Source organism: Glycine soja, chromosome 2 (assembly GCF_004193775.1).
Source record: "Glycine soja cultivar W05 chromosome 2, ASM419377v2, whole genome shotgun sequence".
Classification (NCBI taxonomy): Eukaryota; Viridiplantae; Streptophyta; class Magnoliopsida; order Fabales; family Fabaceae; genus Glycine; species Glycine soja.
The window spans coordinates 25,725,239-25,750,495 of NC_041003.1; the positions used below are offsets into that span (position 1 = coordinate 25,725,239).

A 25,257-nucleotide genomic window follows, 5' to 3' on the forward strand; every position below is an offset into this window, starting at 1 on the left:
TTTATGTTGTTCTTGGACTTGTTGCCGACTTATTATCCTTAAGTTAATCGATAAATGTAAGTTCTATCTCGCGTGTCCTTGAAATGTAAAATTGATATTTTACTCGAAAAAATTTTAAACTATAAAAGACTTACTTAAAAAAATATTAAAATATAAACATCTAATTAAAAATAAATTAATAATACTATATTGATTAACAAATTTATTTTATTTTACTTTTCGTTCAAACTCTTTACCACTATTCCTCTATTAAATTTTATTTTAAGTAATATTTCTGATACTAAAAAATAATGTTGGTTCTCTTAAAAAATATATAAAGGCTAAAATATTTTTCGAGTCCCTACTAGTATGGAAAAGTTCAAAACAAATCATTGAAAATTTTGGGTACATTTTTCATCCTCGCAAAATTTAATTGTGTTGTTTTTTGGTATGGAGCTAGGCTTGGGTTATCTGAACCGACGTGGCAATTTATTTTGACATTTTACAAAAAAAATGTCTCGTTTCTTCTTGTTATTCTTCTTCGACCCCTCTTCAACCTTCTTCTTCTTAAATGCAGCCTTTTCATTTATAGTTCACATTGATCTTCTTCAACCTTCTTCTTCATCTTATATCTTCTTCGACCTCTTCATCCAATGGAAAAATCTAGAGCTCGTCAGCGATAAGGTGGTCCAAGTTCGTTGGTGTCTTCATCTGTGAGGAATGATGAGTGCCTGTGCAAACTATCCACGTTGTTGTTGACTTCAAGGAGTGCCGACAACCCCGAAAGACATTTTTGGAGATGTCAGAATTGAGCGGTAAGTGCTATAATTGCTGCATTTTTATGTTGTCCATGTCCCTTTTATATGTTCTTCATGATCGTGCAACTTTTTTAGAGTCCAACTGCGTACAACTTTCTTCTGCAACTTTCTTCTGGTTGGGTTGTTGCTGATCCAAGCCAAGACACATTTAGTAGGACAGAACAATAATTGGAGTAGCAGTTTGATGAGGCTTAAAGGAAGATTATTAAATTGCAGAAGAAAGTTGTTGGTGAAAGAAGGAATGTGTATTTGTTGATAGGTGTTTCGGTGATGCGTTTGTCCATGTTAAGAACATTGATTTTCACTTTTCTATTGAAATGTAATTGTTAAATGTAATGGGTTGATGTTGTTGTTAGCAATGAACAAGAATGTAATGGGTTGATATTGTTGTTAGCAATAAATAAGTTGTTCTTTCATATTAATGGAGTTTTATATACTTATTTTTTTAATTATATAAATTATAACATGGTATTAATTTAGTTTTACATTAAATCATTTTTAAATACTGAGTAAAGCATTTCTATATAAAAAAAGACAATAAATCATTTATTTGTGTATTGAATGAAATAGTAAAGTTTGATACTTTGGATATTAATAAGGATAGTCTTTAATAATCGCATAGTATTATAACCATTGTCTAATCAAAAAGCAATAACAAACAATGTTTGGTACTTTGGATTCCATCAAAAGACTATATAGAAGATTCTCATTATTTAATTGAACCAAAAAATTTCCTACCCACACAACAAATACATCCAAAAAAATATGACGTAGCTCCATGTGGAGCTTGTAGGCCTTGGATCTTCTTCATCAATGGAGTCCTTGGCTTCTTGAAGATCATGATAGCGGAATGGAGAAGGAAGAAAGATGATTAGAGATGTCACTTCAAGGAGAAGTTGAGTCAAGAAGAAGCTCACCACCATAGGAAGTCATGGATAAGAGCTTGAAGGTATGAGAAGATGAGTGGAGGGAGAGGGAGAGAAGGAGCACGAAATTTTGTGCTCAAATGTGGTCTGAAATTTGAAGTGTAATTCCCAAATGATCAAAGTTGAAAAAATGCACACACATTACCTCTATTTATAGCCTAAGTGTCACACAAAATTGAAGGGAAATTTGAATTTTATTCAAATTTTACTTGAATTTGAAATTGAATTTGTGGAGCCAAATTTTGGAGCCAAAATTTCACTATTTATGATTAGTGAATTTTAGCTATGGTTCATCCCACTAATCCAAGATCAAATCTAAGATTCTCCACTAAGTGTGCTTAGGTGTCATGAGGCATGTAAAGCATAAAGGACATGCACAAAGTGTGACTATATGATGTGGCAATGGGGTGTAGCAAGCAAATGCTCATCTCCCCCTCTAAAATTTAATTGGATTGGGATTCTCCCAATTCAATTAAATTTATTTTCCAACACACACATCAAATATTCACTTAATGCATGTGAAATTACAAAACTACCCCTAATACAAAAACTAGTCTAGGTGCCTTAAAATACAAGGGCTGAAAAATTCTACATTTTTAGGGTACCCTACCTACATTATGGAGCCTTAAATACAAGGCCCAAAAATAATGAAATCTTAATCTAATATGTACAAGGATAAGTGGGCTCATACTTAGCCCAATCTTCTTACAAGGCCCGAAATTTACCCTAAGACTCATGAAAACCCTAGGGCCTTTTCTTGCATCTTTGGCCTAATCTTCTTGGATTCTTCTATCTAATGCCCTTGGGGAGTAGGGTTGCATCAAAATACATCCCAAAAAATAGCCACTAGTATTGTCCACCACACATCAGCACCCAACTTGATTGCCTTTGACATGTTTTGATCTAGAAATAGCTCATTCCTTCCTTTGTCTTTTTTTGTTCTTTTGATTCACAATCTTTGTTAGCAATTGTTCCGGAGTACAATTTGCAAGGAATTCCTTTTCTTTTTTGATGTCTTTCATGCTTGGGGTAAAACAAGCCTTCTCCTTTGCCTACACGAGTAAACATGTTTAGAATACAAATCTGTAAAAAGTAGAAAAGATTGTAGCAATTTTAACCTTTTGTTTTGGTTTTGGTGCTTTTTTCTAGACTTGCTCCTAATCGGGTTAGATGTCCCAACTTGAGATGCCTGTGTTGGAATATCAGATTAAGTTGGAATTGCATATCCAAGTCCTCTCACCACAGATCCATCATCTGCAACATTGGTTCTTGCTGTTGGAATTTTAGATCCAACAACTTGTGTCTTAGATCCACTAGGTTCAAAAGTGGTTCCTGCTGCTAGAATTTTATATCCAACAACTTATGCCTCAATTCCACTAGCTACAAAAGTGGTCCCTGTTGTTGGAATTTCAAATCCAACAGCTTGTGCCTCAAATCCACTAGTTTCGATACTATCTACTGCTGTTGGAATTCCAGTTCCAACATCTTGTGCCTCAAATCCATCAACTGCTGCCATAGGTTGCTCTTTGCAAGTTTGAGTGTTGTGTCCATACTGAAGGCATCTCTTACATTTGTTTTTGGTATTTTCTCTTCTCAGTTTAGTTGGTCTTGTCTCTTCATCTGGCTTTCTTCGTCTTAATTTTTTGGTCTTCCAGGCCCAATCATGTAGGTCGAATGTAGAATTGGATCAACAATGTCCTTTGGTCATCTATCTTCACCATTTATAGGACTCATTGTGTGACTATAGCACTTAGCATAGGTATCTCTATGGTAGTAGGCATGAACATAGTCCTCTAGTTTCTCCCTGTTTTGTTGTATAGCAAAAACAACATGCGTACAAGGTATGCCTACCGATGTCCACAAATTACAAGAAAAAGTCCTAAATGTTATATTTACAATGAACTTTTCGATAAATAGTCTGTGTAACCTCATACAACATGGATCCAGCACATTCAGCAAATCAATTTTTTTTTTATTTTTCAGTCTCGCATTCTAACATTTTCATAGGTCTTGGCATTATCTTACCCTAAAATTTTCAACTTTTCCCTCATAACATTAAATCTAGTCATCAAATAAGTTCTAATCCAGTCTAGCATAGCTATTATTGGTTTATCTCTAGCAGGCATAATTACACTATTAAAAGACCCACACAAGTTATTCATTACAACATCACACTTGGAGTAAGTAGTAAATACATGCTTACACCATGCCTTTTTGGGAAATTCTTTTGTCAACCAGTCATAAGCCTTGTTGTTGATCTCTTTGATTTGACTCATTTTCCCTTCATATGCCTCCAAATAAGTTTCTCTTGAAGCAGCCATCACTAAGTCCCTTAGTAAAGCTTCTCCTCCATTTTTTTTAAAAATTAGTATACATATGCCTCACACAAAATCTATGTTTAATTCTATCATCCAGTTCATGAAGTGCATTTATATGTCCCTACACAAAACTATTTTGCTTGTCACGAATTATACAAATTACATAATCTAACATTACATAATAACATATTAAACCTAATTACCTTTTGCCTATCAGAAATGAAAACCCATTTGTGGGTTTCAAAATCTCCAACATCAGCCACACAACTCATTTAAGAACCATTTCCAACTCTCTTTGTTCTCAATCTCAACAATAGCAAATGCTAAAGGATAGTACTGTCATAACTACAAGCATATGTCCTCCACATTGTGTCTTAAGCTGACAACCATCTACTCCAATAAAAGGTCTTCGTCCATCTACTAAACCTCTTTTGCAAGCATCCATACACATGTAAAAAGACCCAAACCGTGGTGGCAAAGTAGGAACATGTCTGTTCACATGATTCTTAAAGGTGTTGTTTGCATTCTTGGATATAAGTTCACTACTGTAGTGTCTTAGCAATGTGTAGTGTTTAATTGCATCACCTTCATTTTGATGCAATGCTAGTTTCCTAGCAAAAATTGCACAATATGTGGTTATTCCCACAACATAAGTGGATTTCATCTCCTGCATGATCTGTGGCAATGTGAACCTTTCATATGTTTAGAACTTGTCAAGTAGCACCTTTGCAACCCATTTTGGATTGGCATTTTTATTGGAAAAAACTCTGGCACATGTGTGGGTCAATTCCAGTGTTTTTAGTTGAAAGGTAGTGATCTCACCAACCCTAGATACATATTTTGTGAATGGACACTCATTTGTCTTACACACAACCCTAACCTTTGAATGGTCATTTTTGGGAAAGCATACTTGATAACTGTTCAACACAAAATACTCCATCATGCCTTCCTTAAAATCTTTCAAACATCTGACTGCATTGCTAATGTCCACCTGAAAGCCTTGGACATAGTTTCTTTCCTAAACATTGGAAACCTTTTTCTAGGCTTTGTAGTGTCATCCTCAAATTCAACATCACTATACAACTCCTCATATTCATAGCCAGTATCCATCCAAATCATGCATCTCCTTAAAATTTGTGTAAGGTTCCTCATGGGGTGGGTCAGGAATACTGTCATCATCCATCCAATCTAGGTCTTCATCACACTAACTAGTATTTTCAACAGAAGGATCTTCATATCCGGAAACCTTTTGTTTTCTTTTGTTACTGACTTTGTTTTTCACTCTAGGCTCATTTTGCTTCCTGGATGGTTCATCATTGTCATCAAATGCCATAACATTGTCCCAATTAAACAAATAATTTGTACCATGGTCAAACACTACAATTTGTTGGTCCTTGAACAACTTCTCACCCTAGTAAGTTCTCCCCTAACTTCATCCTCAATAACTTCTTCATAATCACTCACCCCAAACACTACAATTTGTTGGTCATTGAACAACTTCTCACCCTAGTAAGTTCTCCCCTAACTTCATCCTCAATAACTTCTTCATAATCACTCACCCCAAACACCACATAAATATCAATTTCACACTTTTGACTCAAAGCATACCTTGCCAAATCCATAGCGTCTTGATCATTGGACAAATCCTTTAAGGTTTCATAATCAACATCAAACTCTTTCCACCATATTTTAATCCCACCAATAATAGAAAACTCAAGATCGTGTACTAGGTCAAAAACTTCAACAAATGACCATGTGTCAGTATCCAACTCATGATGAGAATTCTCTTCTTTCCCTTCCCATTTCAATGTTGGGTTCATAACCCATGACCCCATGGAATGAATAACAACTGAAAACCCCATACCTGATGAAAAATCAAACACAATTCAGTCAACAATGACCAAAATCCCTAATGTAGTTCAAAAATGTCAAATCCCCAACTACCATAACCCAAATTGCACCCACAAAAAGTGAAACCCAATTCGCATTCGCATCAACACACCTATGAAGACAAATCAAACTCACTTCGAACCCAAACGAAACCAAGCATTACCCACTTTGAATCCAAATGACCCTAACCACGAACAACCCAATCAAATAACCCATCCCTAAACAGAATGAAAGGATTAAAGAGTTAAATAAAATTGCCTTCGTCTTGATCAAACATATACATTTCGTTGCTCAGTCACACCTCTTGTGATCCTTAAGCATTCTTGAGTGATAATGTGTGCTTTTGTTCCTTCAGTCACTATCCTTAGGTTGAGCAACCTTTCCAACCTTTCAGCTATTGCTTGGCAAGCCTCCTAGGACATTAACAACGAGGAAAAAGTTTAGGGTTAATGCATGTTCAAATAAAATGAGTAACAATGACAACTTAAAATAAATTTTACCACTGTATGTCGAGGCTGCTCTACATTAGCATGTGCATCTATAAGTGCTTCGTCCATAGCCGCTACCGCCACCAGCAGTTGAGGAAGATCTGGTTTAACAAATGTGTCATCATGCACCACGAGTGAATGTCTAGGAGGATCCCTAGGCTGTGAGGGAGTCATGAAGGGATGAGATATCATGTAAAACCACTCCATGTAGTCTGCTGCACATTGTCTAAGTGCAACACATATCTGACCCATTGGTGTGAGGTATTCATAAAACTAAATCCATCTATCATCAATATCTTCTACACATAGACATGGAGCAGCAGAGTGTGATGGAATGGTTTGCACATACCCAAACTGTCGCACAACCCTTTCTGGTCGGTGTACGATAATAGATGGACACCAACGGATATGTCTAAAAAATAAAGATATCAACTCAAATTCTCTGAATGCACGGTGATCACTGTAAGGAATCCAACACACAACATTGGACGTCAATCTATCCAAACGCTTATGATATGTTGACACTAACAATTGCTTCCCATACTTCCAACGACAAGCACATGGTTTCCTCTCATCATAGTCTTTAGTAGCAATAGAAGAAGCAACAAAAGGAAAATGCCCGTAGACCCAACACTGCACATTTTAAAAACAACAAACAATCAAAACAACACTCAATATAAACTAAAGAACTAATTTTTTTTAAAAAATAAAATTACCTGTAAAAGTGTGATATATCCTACAAGTTGCATTGCATTGCTCTTTGACGTATCATTCAAATTCTCATACATATGGACCAGTGCAGTAGCTCTCAATGCGTAACTTCCATTCTACATCAGGTCATGAAATGCTACCAAGAATACCACATGAACGTGTGTGACACTCTTGTTAGCAAAGACTATGTAACCTACCAGATGTAACAAATATGCTCGAGTTGCTACAGTCCACCGTGTTGCGTCAAATTTGCTCTGATATATGTCTCGCAGCCAGGATAGCCGAACATATGCCCCATGACATTGTACTGTCTCAGCTCTGGCCTCTTCAGAACTCACTTCAAGCAATTCAACTAAGAGGAGGGCGACATCATCCACATGAAGAGCCTCAAAGCTATGGAAGACGCCTGTAATGGGTAGATGTAGCAACGATGTCACATCATTCAAGGTGATAGTCACCTCTCATACCGACAGATAGAAACTACTAGTTTCCTTATGCCACCTCTTTGCAAAAACAAATATAAGTTCCCGATCACCAGTGTCCAGTGAACATGCGATCAGATGACTTAATCTTGTGGCTGCCATTAAGCGTTCAATCTGTGGAACAAGCTTGCCAAATTTCTCTACCTCCCTTTCATGAGAGGACAACTTCAACTTAGGACGTTCCTGAAAATAAAATTTTTAATCATTATAACAATAATAACAAATAGTTATGAAAATATTATTTCTATCAGAATATAAATACCTCTCCATTCCAAACTATTAATACCACATGATGAACATAGTCCATCAAAACTGATGTGTCGTGGGGCTCGCTTGGAAAACCCTCGACATCAGTAACTACATCATCAACAGCTACCTCTATAGGCTCTTCATGCACCTCATCAGTCGCATGATCCACATGCTCAACATCCTCAACAATAGGTGCAACTTCTCGTTGCCTACATGCAGATGTTGTAGGCCTTTGCTGCTTGAGGGCTTCACTCGCATCACAACTCCCTAAGGCTCTTCCTATAACCCTACCTAAAGTCTAACCCAAACCTCCGTCGTAATCATAATCTGCACATTAAAATAGTCATAACAATTAATGTCATTCTTCAAATAGTATTTCACTTTCATTAATATATATTTACCAATTTATTATTTAACTTTTTAAATACTTTTACATATTCATAAATCAATATATAATTTTTTTAAATATTTATAGACTACATATCACTAATTCTAGTAAACTTAAATATATGATAAAAATCTTACAAATAACTATTTCAAATTTAAAAAATAATTAATTTGCATAAACAAATAACAAAAAAATATAATTTATTGAATTAAATAATTATTACTAGCCAACTTAAAAAAACAAATTTAATTAATTAATTAAAATTAAATAAATTACCAATTCGTATAAGTCATATAGGTTGCCAATCCGTATGATTTATACAGATCCCCAACCACACCCAACAATGACAATGGCAACACACAAACAACGACAGAGACGAAGAGCTACTTATGCCACAGAAGGAGAATACGACGACGATTGCAATGGAGTGACTGGTGAATGAAGGAGATAGTGACACAAACTGTACAAACAACACGAGGAAGAAGGAGAATGAGAAGGAAGGGTTTTTAAAATTAATGTGAAGGACATTTTTGCCACTTCACATTATTTGCTGGGTGCAGCAGCATTTCTGCTGGGTGCAGAAAGCAAAGGCCGTAAATAGGAGAAGCATATATATAACAGCGCCGCCCATAGAAAAAGCATATATATAAGTAGCCGCACCGTATACAGCCTCCTTCCTTTTCCACTCACTGTTAGTAGCAGCAATGGCGAAGGGTGAAGACGCTTTGATTCGAAAGAAGAATAAAAAGCTTCGAAAGAAGAACAGCAGCGGCTCTTCCTCTGTCTCCGCCAAGGTTGCCGCCGTTATCGCCGCCAAGAAGCGCCGCAAGGCCGGTAAACGCCGCATGTGCCAGGTACAAAACCTATCATCACTCCTTTTCTTTTTGCAAAATGTTTTCTTTTTAGTTAATTTTTCATTTTGGTGATTTAGTTTCGTTTTCTTGTTTGATCTCTTGTGCTTCACTTTTGTATTATTCTCGTTGCAGAATGTTAGTTAGCTCTGTTTGGGTAGTTTTTTCAATAAGCATTTATATGGAGGAATAAGTATGCGGACTGTTTGGCAAATGTGAGACTCAACTCTTCTGGTTTCTCCAGATGGAATGAAATTCCTCATTTTATTAGACAAACCTATGTTAGGGATAGGATTGACCTTCCTAATTATAGGTTTCGTTAATTTTGTTTTTGCTCTTTCATGGGTTTTGGTCTCATCCCCCCATGATCTTTTTTGTTTTTCTTTTTCCTTTGATTGATAAATTTCTGTTGGCTAGTTACAGAGGATTCATAGTTTACAGGATGGCAACATAATTGGGATGTCATATTTCCATGAGGATGGGCTTGCCTTCATTTAAGAAAACAAAAAAATTAGCTTTTGGAGAAGCTAAATGAGAGAGTTTATGTGAATTACTTATGCATAAGTTAATTGTGGGGGAAATTTAATTCATTTTACAATGGCTTTCTTTTTCTTATAATTACCACAGCCATGCTTTCACTCTCTGGTTCTTTCTTATTCTTTTTTAACTGTCTTGATTATATTATATATTATTGCCTTGCATTCCTTGGCTGTGGTTCTGACTTTTGTGGAAAAATGACAGAACTATGGCTTATAAGGGTTTTTTTTTGGTTGTCTTTGTTCAACACTTATGTCTATATTTAATATAAGTTATCCTAGGCTAGTACCCGCACATGTGCATGTTGTATGTGTAGTATTATTTCAAAAGTTTGGAAATTGCATGAATACATTTTTTTTTGTTGCTAAAACACAATCAGAATTGACATGCATTGAAATACATGCTGAGACATTTGCAATGATTAATGCAATGTCTCATGTCAGTATAAACTTGGTTTGAAGTTTGATAATGATTTAGCCTTTTTGGTCTTTATCTTTTGTTACCTGCATAGTGAGGTTCATAAATGATTATCTTCTGTAAACTGTACGCTTAGAGCCCCTCATCACCTATCATTTTTGGGAACAAAAGTACAGATTTTATCAGTTACTATTGACTATTGATGTACTGGTTGAAAATTTCTAATTGTCCCTCATTGTAATGGATAACTTAGGTTATTAGATATGATACACAATATTGGTGATTTGAACTGTTGGGTTGAAAGCAGTTTAATGTATTGTTTTCTTTGTTGAGTATGTTAATAAAGCATTGGTGCTGTTATTTCCATAAGCATTTGCTGAATTGTATTTATTGTGATTTCTTCTTGACTTCAGTAAAATAAGAATTGTACAAGTGATTTTTTTTCATGATATTAAAGGGGATGTGCTTTAGTCTACCTACTCTGGATGATCCCTTCAATGATCGAGGTGGGAAAGAGGAAACCAAAACAAAGGGTCCTAAAAAGAAATCCCATTCAAAACCAAAAGACAAGATGGATCATCTTAATGGGAAGAGTGCAGATGGAAAGAAAGGCGCAGTTGGTGGGAGGAAAATTGCAAGGGAATTGAATGATTTACAAAGGGAAAATGAGTCTGTCACAGCCAGCAATAATCTTACTCATAAATGTATCATTAACTCAGAAAGGAAAAATATTGATATGACTGAGATGGCTCATCTTTGCGGTACCAAACAGCGTGATTGTGACATTTCAGAGTTCCCTTCTAAGTTTATTTTTTGGTGTTTGAGTTCCATTGAAAATGCATTGCGACATGGTGATGCCTACACTGATGGAGAGGGTAACTCTTTCTTTTTGAATCCATGGGGATTAGAATTTTTGAAGTGTTATTCTACAGGGAAAGATCTGATAGAAACCAGTGGAACCTCTGCTACTGCTGAGCAAATTGCATGGATGGTTTCTGGTGCAGCTGATACTTTTGTCAGAAAAGAGAAAGAAGGGTTGTCCTTTCCCGGGCCTTTTCTTTTATTCCTTGTACCCTCCCAAGAAAAATCTACCCAGGTTAGTTAAATTTCCTCAAGTGCTTACAATTTCATTGCTGGTTCTTTGGGTGTTTTTCTCTCCTTGTATAAAAATCACTTTACTGACATGTACACCCAACATGTCTTCCCTCCTCCCCTTTTATTCTCAAAAGGAAATTGAGTCATGGGACCCCATAGGTTTTTTCATCTTTAAATTTGATGTTTGATTTGAAGCTTGACATTGTTATTAGGGATTCTGAATTTGATTCTTTTAATTATAAGATTATATATTGAATGACATTGCATTTTATTCTTTCATAATCAGTTAAACTGTTTATAATGAAAAAGATCTATGTACTTAGTCATTTAGTGATTTAATCTGAATGTCACCTAGACAGTTCATAATAGTTCACGATATGACCTTTTCTTGTTCTATTCAATAAAAGTCAATATTAACAAAACGGAAGAAAGTTTCACAAATTTCTTCATTGCTTGTTTCTAGTGGGATGGGGCTATTGTTGTTGTTTGCTTCATTGCTTGTTACAGTGGACCTTTACAAACTACTGACTTGTTTGTTATATCTTTGATTCTAAAAATTCAAAATTGATCCACAGGTTCGAACAGTTTGCAAGCCTTTAAAATCTGTTGGAATACATACAGTGAGTATTCATCCAGGTGCTTCCTTAGATCATCAGATTCAAGGGTAATTGTTGAAATTTCATTTTCTTTTTTTTTCCTTGCATTGCACAAGATATTGATGTGTGTGATGACTGTGATCAAAAGGGCACAATATACTCAGATAATAGGGAATCTTTAGCATTGATAATTTTGTTTGGTAAGGTAAGGCACACTGGTTCTCATTCATTCAAGTTTATTGTCCTTTATTTAGCTTTATTTAGGTACACAGAGGAACTGGCTAGAAAGAGTAAGGGAAGTGTTGTGGTGTGCAGTCACTAGGACATCGGCTATTAGGGGTAGTGTGATAGAGACTTAGGTATTATGGGGTTCCTAAATCCCACATCAAGTTTGAGTAGTATTTGGATTACTTAAGTGGCTTGGTTCTTGACAGCTAGCATTTAAGGGAGGATTTTTTAAGTTAAGCCTTAAGATGAAATTCTAATATGGTATTAGAGCCTATCTTAAATTCATTGTTGGAAAATCACCTTAATTTTGGTCACCATCCCTCCTTAATTGCAGCCTCTTTGGGTTTGGGTTGCCTTGATTGCATCCTCGAGGGGTTTGTTTGTCTCACGTCATCTAGAGATATGACTTAAATATAGTTTATAAAGCTTGGGTAATCATCACCTTACAATTCAGTTTTTGGGGGTTGAGTTAAGCTGTAAATTCAAATTCTAATAATATTTGTAGTGTTTTCGGGGTAATTTTAAGTGTAACTACCAGCCTTTATAACATAGGATTGAATCACTCAATCACTTTGATACATCCATGATTTAGGAGAAGTCATTGAATCATTAACCGACCATGAATGGGTGTGAGCCATTTTTGTCATATTTCTTACACACAAATTGTTGACATCTTTGTCTTCAATCTTATGTGCATGTGCAAGTTTATGTGAGAGTCAATGCAGTACCTGTGTAAGTGGTTTTAATTTGTATGTGTGTATTCTCTTTCTTTTATAGAATAGGAAATTATATTAAAGAAACAAAGTAGGGGAGCACATCTGTTGATGGTAAGCTATCCTGCTAAAAGAAACAAGAACAATCTAAACCCAAGCAAGAAGTGCACAGTTGTCATATTTCTTTTATATAAATTGTAGTCATCCTTGTCTTGAATCTCTCTTATCTGCATGTGTCAAAGGAAATCCCTAAGGACATACAATAAGGAAGCCAAAATGGTCATCTTCCCTTAGAGGATACTGAGGTAGTGATTGACCCTTCACCCTTGTCAAAAGTTCTAGATTTTATTCCTATCATAAGACTCTAAATAACAACATACGTTGTACAATGCCATAAGGACTTGATAGGAACTCATATGAAACAATGGAATGTAGCTCTTTACAATATGGAGGATCCATCTTGATTACACTGAAGAACTGAAAAAAAAGATAGAAACACCTGTAGGTATTTGAGGGTTTTCAAATCTACAAGCCCAAAGGGCCCAAAACTCTTCACACAGTTTCTTCTCTCCTCTCCTAGATCTATCTCTACTTTCTCTATCCTTACACCTAACCAATTTGGCAATGCCCTCTTCTCTCCTTGCCATGCAGGCAAGCCAAGCCTGCTACAACCCTATATAGTGCTATAGTGCAAGTAATAGTCATGAATCCTCTGACAGATTTTCATTTCTTTCCCTTTTCCGAACTCTTCCAAAAAGTGGTTGTATCTATCTTGCAGGACAGAGGTAACAACAAGAGAATAAGAATAAGATAAGATATCCAATTGGAAATATGTGGTTCCTAAGTCAAATCATGTAGTGAATATATTACAAGAAGAGAATATGATCAGATATTAACAAAAAAAAGAAAAACTATGAGAGATAGGTTTATTTGAGAAAAGATAAAAAAAAGGGTTCAAGAGAGTGGGATAAGATATCCACTTAAAGAAAGAAACTAACAGATATTGGGGGGGGGGGGGGGGATACAAGATACTAGGATAAGAAATCCACTTAGATTAAGTCAGAGAGAGAAGTGTAAGGAGAAGATCTCTTACTTCGCATGAGAAAAAATGTGGTGAAATTTTCTATTACATTACATGAGGGGGACAAAGCTTTAAAGACAATTCAACACTGAAGTAATATACACAATTTTGAAATTTAGCAAGGGGGCATTTGTCTGGGTCTGTCCCTGCCCACTAGGTGAGGAAAAAAACCTTATTTATGAGAAAGGAAGACCGAGTTAGATAAGACAACCGAAAGAGTTAAACAAAAAGAAAACAATGAGCCAAAGCAGGGAAATGCAGTGCATATTTGCCTAATCGTTGTACTTCTTAGCAAGGGAATTGAAACTCCTTTGGAAAAACAATGTGCAGAATACCAATGCAAGGCCTTAAACACTAACTTATGCCCCAACACATCATATGTAAGGGCAAAGAGATGCCCTTTTTGCATCTGACTGCACCTGATAAAGCAAAAGCAATACACAGTCAGAAAAGCTTTCACCTTTCTTATTCTTTCTTAAACATTTAAAATGCAAATGGCTCCTAGGTTGATGGAATTGATGCATCCAATATTGACCAAGAAACATAAATTTTTTTTTTTTGCTCAGCAAAATTAGGTATATATTGAAATGAAATAGTACCAGAGGTACTAGAGATACAACTATTGAAATAAATGTATAGCTGGTTCTTGTGTATACACAGACCCAAGCTATTACCCATATAGTTATTACATGATTATAGACCACCCTTCCCCACCTAGCTAATGAATGCTTCCTTTAGGTTTGAGGACCATTGATTGAAATGTACAGCGAAATCCTTCTCCATAGATTTGATCCACGTCCATAGTACGAGTACTGCATCATCCATAAGCTGATTGCTCTGTTTACAAGCAGCTGAGGGGGTGTTTGGAAGAGCTTATAGAGAGCTTATGAAAATAGCTTATGACTTCCATAAGCTTTTTTTTAGCTTATTCCAAATTGCCAATATGCTTCTTGATGTAGTTTATCAAAATCTCTTTTTAACTTATTCGGACAAGTTTATGGTATAAGATATTGTGCGATTGAATAAGTGCGTAGTTAAGTTGTTTACCTAAATGAACCCGAAATTAGTTTTGCAAATAACTCAAAATAACAATGAGGTCTTTTGTCCAATCAAACAATTTGACTTTGGAATCACGAATTACTTGTTTGGCTTATGATGAAAATACATTTTCTCATTAAGAGTAAGAAAAAGGAAATAAACATAATAGTAGAATAAAGTAAAACAAGGGATTCTAAAAGATTCATTAATTTCTCTATATTAGAATATTAGAGCATGTATTGTATAACTGTATAAACAGTTTTGTAATTTTGTGTACTTGTAAGGGCTGTTAGCCTTTGCTAACAACACTTCTCTAGCATTAGATATCTGATAACAGATTAGTTAGTTCAGTTAGTTTGTTAGTTAATTCAGTTAGCCTTTGCTATTAGTTAGTTAGATTCTGTTACTGCTAGTGTAAAGGTTCAGAGGTCTACATATACCTCTCATTGTAACCAACTCAGATTAACTTTTTATTCTAGTAATAATATTAGTCTTTTCTCTCAATTTTCTCATCTTCTCAAACACTTTCTCACCTTCTCAAACACTTTATCACTTAGATTTATCAAATATGGTATCAGAGCCTAGCACGCGCGACAAGATTGATTTCGAGAGTGTGGACTGCAGCCAAACAAGAAGTGTTTGGTCCTGAACTTCCCAAGCTTCATACTCAGGATTCACACGATCTGCAATTTATGTGCCTTGATCACTGGTTCTACATGTTGTCGCCAGTGAAGGTAGTTTGAATCATCGAGCTTCTCGGCAACGGTGTTTGGGAACGACTGAAATACAAGATTTGAAGGTGCGGAAGCCATGGATACTCAAATCTTGAATGATAACTACAAAGGATAGGCTCTCCATACCATTTTAGAATCTTTAGAATGTAAGTTTAGGTCTAACTCAATTCTAAAAGTTAGCTCAAGGGGTGAGGGTTGCCCTTCACTTATATACTCTAACTTGGCTTTATCTTTAGCCGATGTGGGACTTGGGTTTTTCCCAATACACTCCCTCACACCCAACACTTCTTGGGCTTGGTGCGTGGATAACATGTTGGGTGGCCCTTGGAATTAATATTGGATATTCTTTGGTACCAATTTTGTCATACCCTTTATCGCTCTCTTTAACAAGGATCCTGATTTTCAATTCCTTAAAACATTTCGTTGTGCTTGTTTTCCCTTGTTAAGACCTTATCATGCACATAAACTTGATTTTAGATCTCAAGAATGTTTATTTTTAAGGTATTCTTCATCTCATAAAGGTTACAAATGCCTGTCTCCTTCTGGAAGAATATACATCTCCTAAGATGTGTTGTTTAATGAATTGAGATTCCTTTATTCTGATCTTTTTCCCTCCTCTTCTAATTCAGTAAAAAATCTTGACTCTTATTTCACTCTTACTTCTAATCTATCTCCACCTTTAGTAGTCACTACATCTCAATTGTCTCAGCCATCTCCCTCTCATTCTACTTCTTCACCTCTTGTTCCTCCTGGTTTTTCCACTAATCCAATTCATTCACCTACAATTCCTCTTCTTGAATCTCATTCACTCACCCCCTTTGAATCCACATCTGTTCATCCTCAAACTTTACAGTCCACAACCATTAATACATCCTCCTTTGAGTCTCCTTTAGTACCAAGCTCTATACCAGCTAACGCACATACCATGCAAACAAGATCCAAATCTGGAATTCACAATCCTAAACTACATCTTTCATTATTTCTTACTCATTCTGAACCTTAAACTGTGAAGCAGGCTTTGGAAAGTGCATATTGGCTTGCTGCCATGCAACAAGAATATGATGCTTTGTTGAAAAATAAAAGTTGGGACTTAGTTTCTTTACCTTCTAATAGACTATTGGGTGCAAATGGGTTTTCAGAGTAAAGAAAAATGCTGATTGTTCCATCAACAAGTTTAAAGCAAGGTTGGTAGCAAAGGGGTTTCATCTAGTTCATGGCTTTGACTTTCATGAGACCTTTTCTCTTGTAATCAAACCTGCCACTATTCGTGTTGTTCTTAGCCTTGCTCTGTCACATGGGTGAGAGTTATTTTAGCTTGATGTAAATAATGCTTTCTTAAATGAGGTTCTTGAAGAATCTGTATTTATGACAACCTCCAGGTTTTGAAGTTGCAGATAGATCCCTGGTCTGCAAGCTAAATAAAGCTCTTTATGGCTTGAAACAAGCTCCAAGGCAGTGGTTTGATAAGCCGAAATCTACTCTACTTCAGTTTGGATTTGAAGGGAGCAAATGTGACACTTCTCTTGTCATCTACACACAACAGGTTCATATTGTTTATCTTTTGGTCTATGTGGATGATATAGTCATCACGGGTAGTTCAACCTCTCTAATTCAGCAGCTCACAACCAAACTTCACACTGCATTCTCTCTCAAACAACTAGGTCATTTGGATTATTTCTTGGGTCTAGAGATTAAATATCTCCCTAATAACTCTATATTGATGACTCAGAGTAAATACATTTGAGACTTACTTTTCAAAACTCACATTACTGAAGCTTATTCTATTTATTCTCCAATGGTATCTAATTGCAAACTATCTCGACATGGTATTGATATTTCTCATGACCCAACTTTATACAGATCAGTGGTTGGTGCCTTACAATATGCTACTCTCACTAGGTCTGAAATCAGCTTTGCTGTCAGTAAGGTTTGTCAATTTATGGTTGCACCTCTAGACTCTCATTGGGCAGTAGTGAAAAGAATATTATGGTATCTCAAGGGCACTTCATCTCGTGGATTACTTCTTCAACCTGCTCTTGCTACAAGGCCTTTGGTTATCCATGCTTTTTGTGATGTTGATTGGACACCTCAGGGGCTGCAATATTTCTTGGTCCAAACGTAATATGATGTAGTTCCATGTGGAGTTTGTAGGCCTTGAATCTTCTTTATCAATGGAGTCCTTTGCTTCTTGAATTTAGATGTCAGCGGAATAGAGAAGGAAAAAAGATGATTAGAGATATCACTTCAAGGAGAAGATGAGTTAAGAAGAAGCTCACCACCATAGGAAGCCATGGATAAGAGTTTGAAGGTAGGAAAAGATGAGTAGAGGGAGAGGGAGAGAAGGGACACAAAATTTTGTGTCTCAAATGAGGTCTAAACTTTGAAGTGTAATACTCAAATGATCAAAGTTGAAAAAAAGCACACACATGATCTCTATTTATGGCCTAAGTGTCACACAAAATTGGAGAAAAATTAGAATTTCTATTCAAATTTCTCTTGAATTTGAAATTGAATTTGTGGAGTCCAATTTTGGAGCCAAAATTTCACTAATTATGATTAGTGAATTTTAGCTATGGTTCAACCCACTAATCCAAGATCAAGTCCAAGATTCTTCACTAAGTGTGCTTAGGTGTCATAAGACATGTATAAAGCATGAAGGACATGCACAAAGTGTGACTATATGATGTGACAATGAGGTGTAGCAAGCAAATGCTCACCTCTCTCTCTCTCTAAAATTTAATTGGATCGGGTTTCTCTCAATTCAATTAAATTTATTTTCCAATACACACATCAAATATTCACTTAATGCATGCGAAATTACAAAACTACCCTAATACACAAACTATAGTCTAGGTGCCCTAAAATACAAGAGTTGAAAAATTTTACATTTTTAGGGTACCCTATCTACATTATGGAGTCCTAAATACAAGGTCCAAAAATAATGAAACCTTAATCTAATATGTACAAAAATAAGTGGGCTCATACTTAGTCCATGAGCCCGAGATCTACCCTAAGGCTCATGAGAATCCTAGGGCCTTCTCTTACATCTCTGGTCCAATCTTCTTGGAGTCTTCTATCCAATGCGGGTAAGATTGCATCATAATATCTTGGTAATCCTGCAAACAAAAATTTAATTGGATCGGGCTTCTCTCAATTCAATTAAATTTATTTTCCAATACACACATCAAATATTCACTTAATGCATGCGAAATTACAAAACTACCCCTAATACAAAAACTATAGTTTAGGTGCCCTAAAATACAAGAGTTGAAAAATTCTACATTTCTAGGGTACCCTATCTACATTATGGAGTCCTAAATACAAGGTCCAAAAATAATGAAACCTTAATCTAATATGTACAAAAATAAGTGGGCTCATACTTAGTCCATGAGCCCGAAATCTACCCTAAGGCTCATGAGAATCCTAGGGCCTTCTCGTACATCTCTGGTCCAATCTTCTTGGAGTCTTCTATCCAATGCGGGTAAGATTGCATCATAATATCTTGGTAATCCTGCAAACAAAAAGTCACAGCTAGATCCAGCACTGAAGCTGAATATCGCAGTTTAGCTCAAACTTTCATTGAGTTGGATTTATGCTCTCTTAACAAAATTACAAGTACCATTCACTACTCCCGTGCTTTTCTGTGACAACGGAAGTGCTGTATCCATTGCTCATAACCCTGTGTTCCACAGTCATACAAAGCACATGGAAGTTGATGTCTTCTTCGTTAGAGAAAAAGTTCTGGTCAAATAGCTTTCAATTGTACATATTTCAGCCTTAGATTAATGGGCTAATGTGCTGATGAAGCCTTTTTCTTCAGCAATAGAGACAAACTCAATGTAAAGAGTATTTGTTTTGAAAACTCTTCCCCTTGAGTTTGAGGGGGGATATTAGAATATTAGAGCACGTGTTGTATAACTGTATAAACAGTTTTGTAATTTTGTGTACTTGTAAGGGTTGTTTTTCCTTTGCTAACAACACTTCTCTAGCATTAGATATCTGATAACAGATTAGTTAGTCTGTTAGTTCGGTTAGTTTGTTAGTTAATTCAGTTAGCCTTTGTTGTTAGTTAGATTCTGTTACTGCTAGTGTAAAGGTTAAGAGGTTTGTATATACCTCATTGTAACCAACTCAGATTAACTTTTTAGTCTAGTAATAATATCAGTCTTTTCTCTCAATTTTCTCACCTCCTCAAACACTTTATCACTCAGTTTTATCAAATACTCTATTACATAATTGTAAATGTGAAATCTCCTGAGAATATTAGAACTCTAAATATGCAATCAAGATTTTAATGAATTTTATAAAAAATAAAAATATGTATTTTTGGTGAATTATGTAAAGCATACACTTGAAGGGAGCATTTGATTTGCTAAAAAATGAAGGACAAAACGGTACAATAATGAGTAAATAGGCATTTTGGTCCCTAACTTTTGGCCCCTTTTGCAAATTAGTCCCTATCTTTTTGAAATGTAAAAAATAGTCCTTATCTTTACATCCGTTATGCAAATAAGTCCTTATCGTTAAAATCCAATTTCCACTGTTAGTCATATGTCTATGTGGCAAGTCTTTGTCCATGTAAGCAAACCCATGTGACAAGTCTTTGGACTGAATTGAAAAATTATGATAAGTTAGGATAAAAACCATTCAAAAATTAAGTAAACCCATTTTCCCCAAAACGGTTTCACTGCCTTAGACTACGATTGCATTGGGTTTTTTCAGTTTCATTATCCACTCCAAACTTCTTGCGTTGCCCAAACACATAGAACAACAATGGTGACAATAATGAGAGTCGCAGCACAAACCCAGACACAGTTACAGTTGAAGAAACACATGATAGAGGGTTTCGGTTCCAAATACATGGAATTAAAATGGGTAAGGCGAAGAACAAGCAAAAGCTCTCAGCTTGAGAAGCGAAGAAGCTATCATCAAAACCACCTTTCCCAATTTACATTTCCACCAACCCACGCCATGTGGACCCGCACCATCTCCGAGACCTCTTCGCTGATTGCAACCACTCTACCCACCGATTCCCTACCCGACTCGAACCCATGGATATCCGCAAGCTCTGCATTGCATTGTCTCACAGTGTCGTTCTTGTCTCTGTCTTCTGCAACCCTCAACATGTAAACGGCGTTTTCCTTCAGAATTCATCGTCGTCTTCAATCGCGGATATCTTCATGCCGGTTTCTCCCACGAATCTTCAAGGAAAAGAGTCAAGCTGCATTGTATAAATAACAATGAACAAGATTGTTGCTTGATCAGCTACAGGAGGTTCAACATTGCCATTTTTTAAGTCATCTCATTGTAGATCTGAATTCAACTGATAGATAGGTAAAACATGTAATTGCAAGATTTTTTTCCCATGCTTTCAGTGCAAACATGGGAAAACTTGTGGCTTCTAGTCTCTGGAAGAATACATTTTTGTACAAAGCACAACCGAATATGGAATAAATTGCCAAAATTGTCTGTCTAAAGATGTGTCTTCACGTTAGTCCGTTAAAATTTTGTTTCTCATATCAGTCTCTTGTAAAATGTATCTTTATTCTTTATTAAAGACTAAAGTGGTGTGACAAATATAAATAAATTTGATAACGGATTTGTCTTTTTGAGAGACTAATTTGGTAAAAAAAAAAAATCTTCAGAGAACTATTGTAAAGGTGTTTGCACCCGCCTATTTTTTTTTTCTGAGGTAGTTAGTTTTTACTTTTTACCTTTGCATATGCCCACCTAATACGAGTGTAGAAGATTCCTGTCTGGCTGTGATAATGCACTTATAACAAGGGGGGAAAAAGTTAGCATCATGGCATGAGCCATGAGGGTACCCCCAAACGGAGTTTTGGTATAAAAAAAATTCTGATATCAAAGTAAAGTATCCTTCGAAACGTAAAACACGTTCATTTCTTTTGCTGCCCAACCCTTATCTAAAGAAGCTTACAGAAGACATCATCCCTTGAACATCTCATTTTTTCTTTCCTGCACTTTCTATGGGGATTATATGGGTGGAGGTCTGCTTGATATCTGCACATGGACTCCAGCTTTCAACCTCACTTTGGAAGCGTCAATGGTTTGCTGTTGGGTGGATTGATCATAACAACAAATATTGCACCAAAGTTGTTAATTCTGGGAATGCAAATCCTGTATGGAGAACCAAGTTTGTCATTCCTGTTGATGACTCGGTGTCAAACATCCAAGATTTGGCCCTGAACGTGGAAGTTTACAGTATAGACCCCGTTTTCTTCACGGAAAAGCTTCTAGGCTCAGCAACAGTTTTTCTAAGAGAGTTTCTTGTCAAGCGGGTAAAAAATTCTGAGGTGTCAAAACCAAGGCAAGAGGAAGTTGGAAGATACCAATTACGAAAGAAAAAATCCAGCAAACCAAGAGGTTTCATTGATATTTTAATTCATATTTTTGACAAAAAGAAAGCCAAATTCCCACCCAGGTATATTTTTTTTTTTGATCAGCAAAAATAAGTAATTATATTAATGAAGTACCAGAGGTACTCTAAAGTACAGATATAGGGGTCAGATTTTTGGTTCCATGGCAGACTTAATGTAGTCTAACATAGAACCAATCTCTGGGTACAAAAATATAATAAACTCTAGTAACAGTCTAACATTACACCCTGAGCTACCTACTAAAACCACTTGTAATGTTACTAGACCAGTGGTTGTAATGGGTAACAAAATCCTTCTCCAAGTTTCGAAGCCATGTCCATAACAAAAAAACTGCATCGTCCATCAGTTTGGTAGCGTCAAATGTATCATTAGCAAAGATGATTTTGTTCCTGTGCCGCCAAATAGTCCATGTCAGGGCTAACCACCACCATTTCCATCTATTGGTCCTTATCCCAAGATTCACTCCAAAAATGTGCTGGAGGAAATGCTGTTTTGGGTTCATTGGGAAGGCCCCTACCATGTTCACCCAAGACCATGATGCCCACCAAACTGGTATGACCTTGCTGCAGTGAAAAAACAGGTGCCCTTCAATCTCATCCGTACTTCGGCAAAAAGGGCAGCTGCTGTCATTTACCTCTATATGTCTCCGCTGCAAATTAGCTTTTGTCGGGAGTCTATTGTTGAGTAGCCGCCATGCGAATACAGAAATTTTAGATGGGATCTTGAGATTCCATAATTCTTCAAAGGTGCTGTCATGACTCTCCTCCGCTGACTCAGCCAACATCATTTTGTATGCGCTTTTTACAGAATAATGGCCAGTTGGGTCTGCTGTCCACAACCATTGATCTGCTGTGTGAGGCTGAATTGACTTTCCTTCAATATCTTCTAGAAATGATACAGCCATATGTATTTCACTGTCGAACAACGATCTCCTCCACCTAAAGTCCCACACCCATCCTGAATCTTGCTGAAACCCCATCTGCTGAATAAGTTTATTTTGCTGACAGGATATGATGAACAGCCTGGGGTACTTAGTTAGTAGGGAGCCCTCACTGTCCAGCCAATTATCCTCCCAGAACTTAATCTTGTCTCCACGTCCAACCCTCCATGAAATTGCACTTTGTAATGCGTGACCGTGTTGTGGATGTTGGAGAGCCAGCTTTAGGTCCCTCCACCATATGGACTCGATGCTGTCTCGTGATGCTTCATTCAATTGTCTCCAGCCACCATACTTGGACTCTAACACCCTGACCCACAGTTCCCCTTGATGCTGGAACAAGTTCCACTTCCATTTTGCGAGTAGTGCCAAGTTGAATGTTGGTATGTCCTTGATTCCGAGTCCCCCTTTCTCCTTTGGTATGTCCTTGATTCCGAGTCCACCCAGGTATATGATAATTTCATATTTCACAACCTATTAATGTAGCTGCTCTTCTACATCTACAATCATAATTTTTTCTCTCCTTTCAGTAAGCTATTATTTCAGCGAGCTCTTATAAGTTATAATCACCTATTCAGTTGTCATCTTATAAATACAGCGGGAAGTATGCTTTACTTGTGTTGTTGAAAACTGCCTGATACCTGAGAAAAATAAAGGACTTAACAGAATAGAAGATAGAATATTCACATACCCCACTAAAATCACCTTCTTAGCATTTAGTAATTTAATGAAGTGAAGGGTAGCAAGCACAGAATAATAGAATATTCACATACCCCACTAAAATCACCTTCTCAGCATTTAGTAATTTAATGAAGTGCAGGGTAGCAAGCACAAAAAATGCCATCGTTTGTTGTGATTGTGAGTAGCATAGTTTGGAGATATTAGAGGAGAAGGATGTGAAAATGTAGAGATATTGCAGCGATGGGATAAACAAAGAGTAGAAGTAGAAGGGGTAAGCAAACCCAGTTCCCCATAACACATCCCTATCCTTACCATCATCACCTCACCCCAATTGCTCCAATTTCCTATCAGCTCAAGCTTTATGCTTTTCAAACGGATATAATACAATACAACTACCAGCAACACTGAAATAAGTAAACAACAGTGCCACGGAAAGCTGACAGTATTACACTAACTAGTTTTGACCAGAAACAAGATATTTAAGGAAAATGTTATGAATATATGATATTTGATCAAGTTGAGCATCATTCTATTGTTCTGCAAAGTAATTGACAGTAGATAGACCCAAATCAAATTTCAAATGAAAAACTTGAGGAACTGCAAAATAACTGACAATAACAACAAAAACTTGAGGAACTTCATTCACAATATTTCTTCAGCAAAACAATACTTATAATATCAGAAGATGCTACTACAAATTTTTCCTAAAATATATTCCTCCTAAAACTAACATTATAATTAAAATTGAAAAACCTAACAACACAATGTTTGTTAAATTTCTCTTTTTCTTCTGCAATGCTTCAATTTGTAGGTTCAAATCAGCCACTATCATTGATTCTCTTGTGACAGAAGAAGATTAGAAACTTGGTTTTCTTCTTCAACCCATTGAAAAAATTGACAGTTATTTAGGTCTTTTTGGGGCAATTCACAAGTATAGAATAACCTTCCTGAGTTCTTCCTTGTTCTTGCAGTTCGAATAGCTGCACGTCTTCCATGGTGGCATAGGCGAATGGTTTTACCAGAAAATGCAAAAGAACTACCACTTGCAGACATGGGGAAATCAAAGCCCCCTAGGAAGAAGATGGAGTGAGGGGAGGAAAAAGATGGAGCGAGGGGGACAAATAAGACCAGGGAGAAACACACACACTTAAGACTCCACCATGTTGGAATTGAGAGGAGAGAAGCTTTAGAAACCCTAATTTGAGGAAGAAGAAGCAAGTGAAGAAGAAAATATTTGATAACTTTTTAAATTTTGCATTAAAGTCCAGTCTACATGTCACATTTTGGGACAATTTGTCACGTTGGATAGTCTATGTGACACTAAAATTGCCAATAATGCACCTCACTAACGCGTTACTTTTAAATTTAACGACAAGGACTATTTTGCAAAACTTATGCAAAGATAGGGACTATTTTTTACATTTCAAAAAGATAGGGACTAATTTGTAAAAAGGGTCAAAAGTCAGGGACCAAAATGCTTATTTACTCGTACAATAACACTTGTTCAATGTTTGACTAAAAAAATTGTCATGAGACAACACAAAAAAAAAACGAAGCATAGGACAAAGTCTAAAATTCTTGTTACTCACCAAACCACATGACAACTTTTTCCATAGCATATGTTATGAAAGTCAAAATTATACCACTTTTTCTTTATTGTGGTAAGCCACTTCTTTCACTCCCACATCATTCAATTACGTTG

At 36.3% G+C, this 25,257-nt stretch overlaps 2 protein-coding genes across 2 annotated transcripts in view; one reads left to right on the forward strand and one right to left on the reverse strand.

Moving 5' to 3' along the window:
- Window positions 1-6,692: 6,692 nt before the first annotated feature.
- Window positions 6,693-8,542, reverse strand: LOC114374031 (protein MAIN-LIKE 2-like). The gene is made up of 7 exons (XM_028331619.1): window positions 8,526-8,542; window positions 7,875-8,148; window positions 7,666-7,795; window positions 7,328-7,536; window positions 7,136-7,246; window positions 6,949-7,052; window positions 6,693-6,831 (listed from the first exon to the last, which is right to left on the reverse strand). The coding sequence occupies exons 1-7, from the start codon at window positions 8,540-8,542 to the stop codon at window positions 6,693-6,695; spliced, it is 984 nt and encodes a 327-aa protein (XP_028187420.1).
- Window positions 8,543-8,902: 360 nt separating this feature from the next.
- The window catches only part of LOC114391609 (pre-mRNA-processing ATP-dependent RNA helicase prp5), a 31,987-nt gene continuing 15,632 nt past the window's right edge, over window positions 8,903-25,257 (forward strand). The window contains exons 1-3 of the mRNA XM_028352596.1: window positions 8,903-9,103; window positions 10,512-11,150; window positions 11,725-11,813. Coding sequence (XP_028208397.1) covers window positions 8,954-9,103; window positions 10,512-11,150; window positions 11,725-11,813 — 878 coding nt within the window. The 5' untranslated portion in view covers window positions 8,903-8,953. The remainder of the gene's footprint in view (window positions 9,104-10,511; window positions 11,151-11,724; window positions 11,814-25,257) is intronic.

Coding starts and splice junctions, on each gene's coding strand:
- LOC114374031 (XM_028331619.1), bottom strand. Junction 7,053..7,135: donor GATATATCACACTTTTACAG/GTAATTTTATTT, acceptor TAAAATGTGCAG/TGTTGGGTCTACGGGCATTT. Junction 6,832..6,948: donor TGGAAGTATGGGAAGCAATT/GTTAGTGTCAAC, acceptor TTTATTTTTTAG/ACATATCCGTTGGTGTCCAT.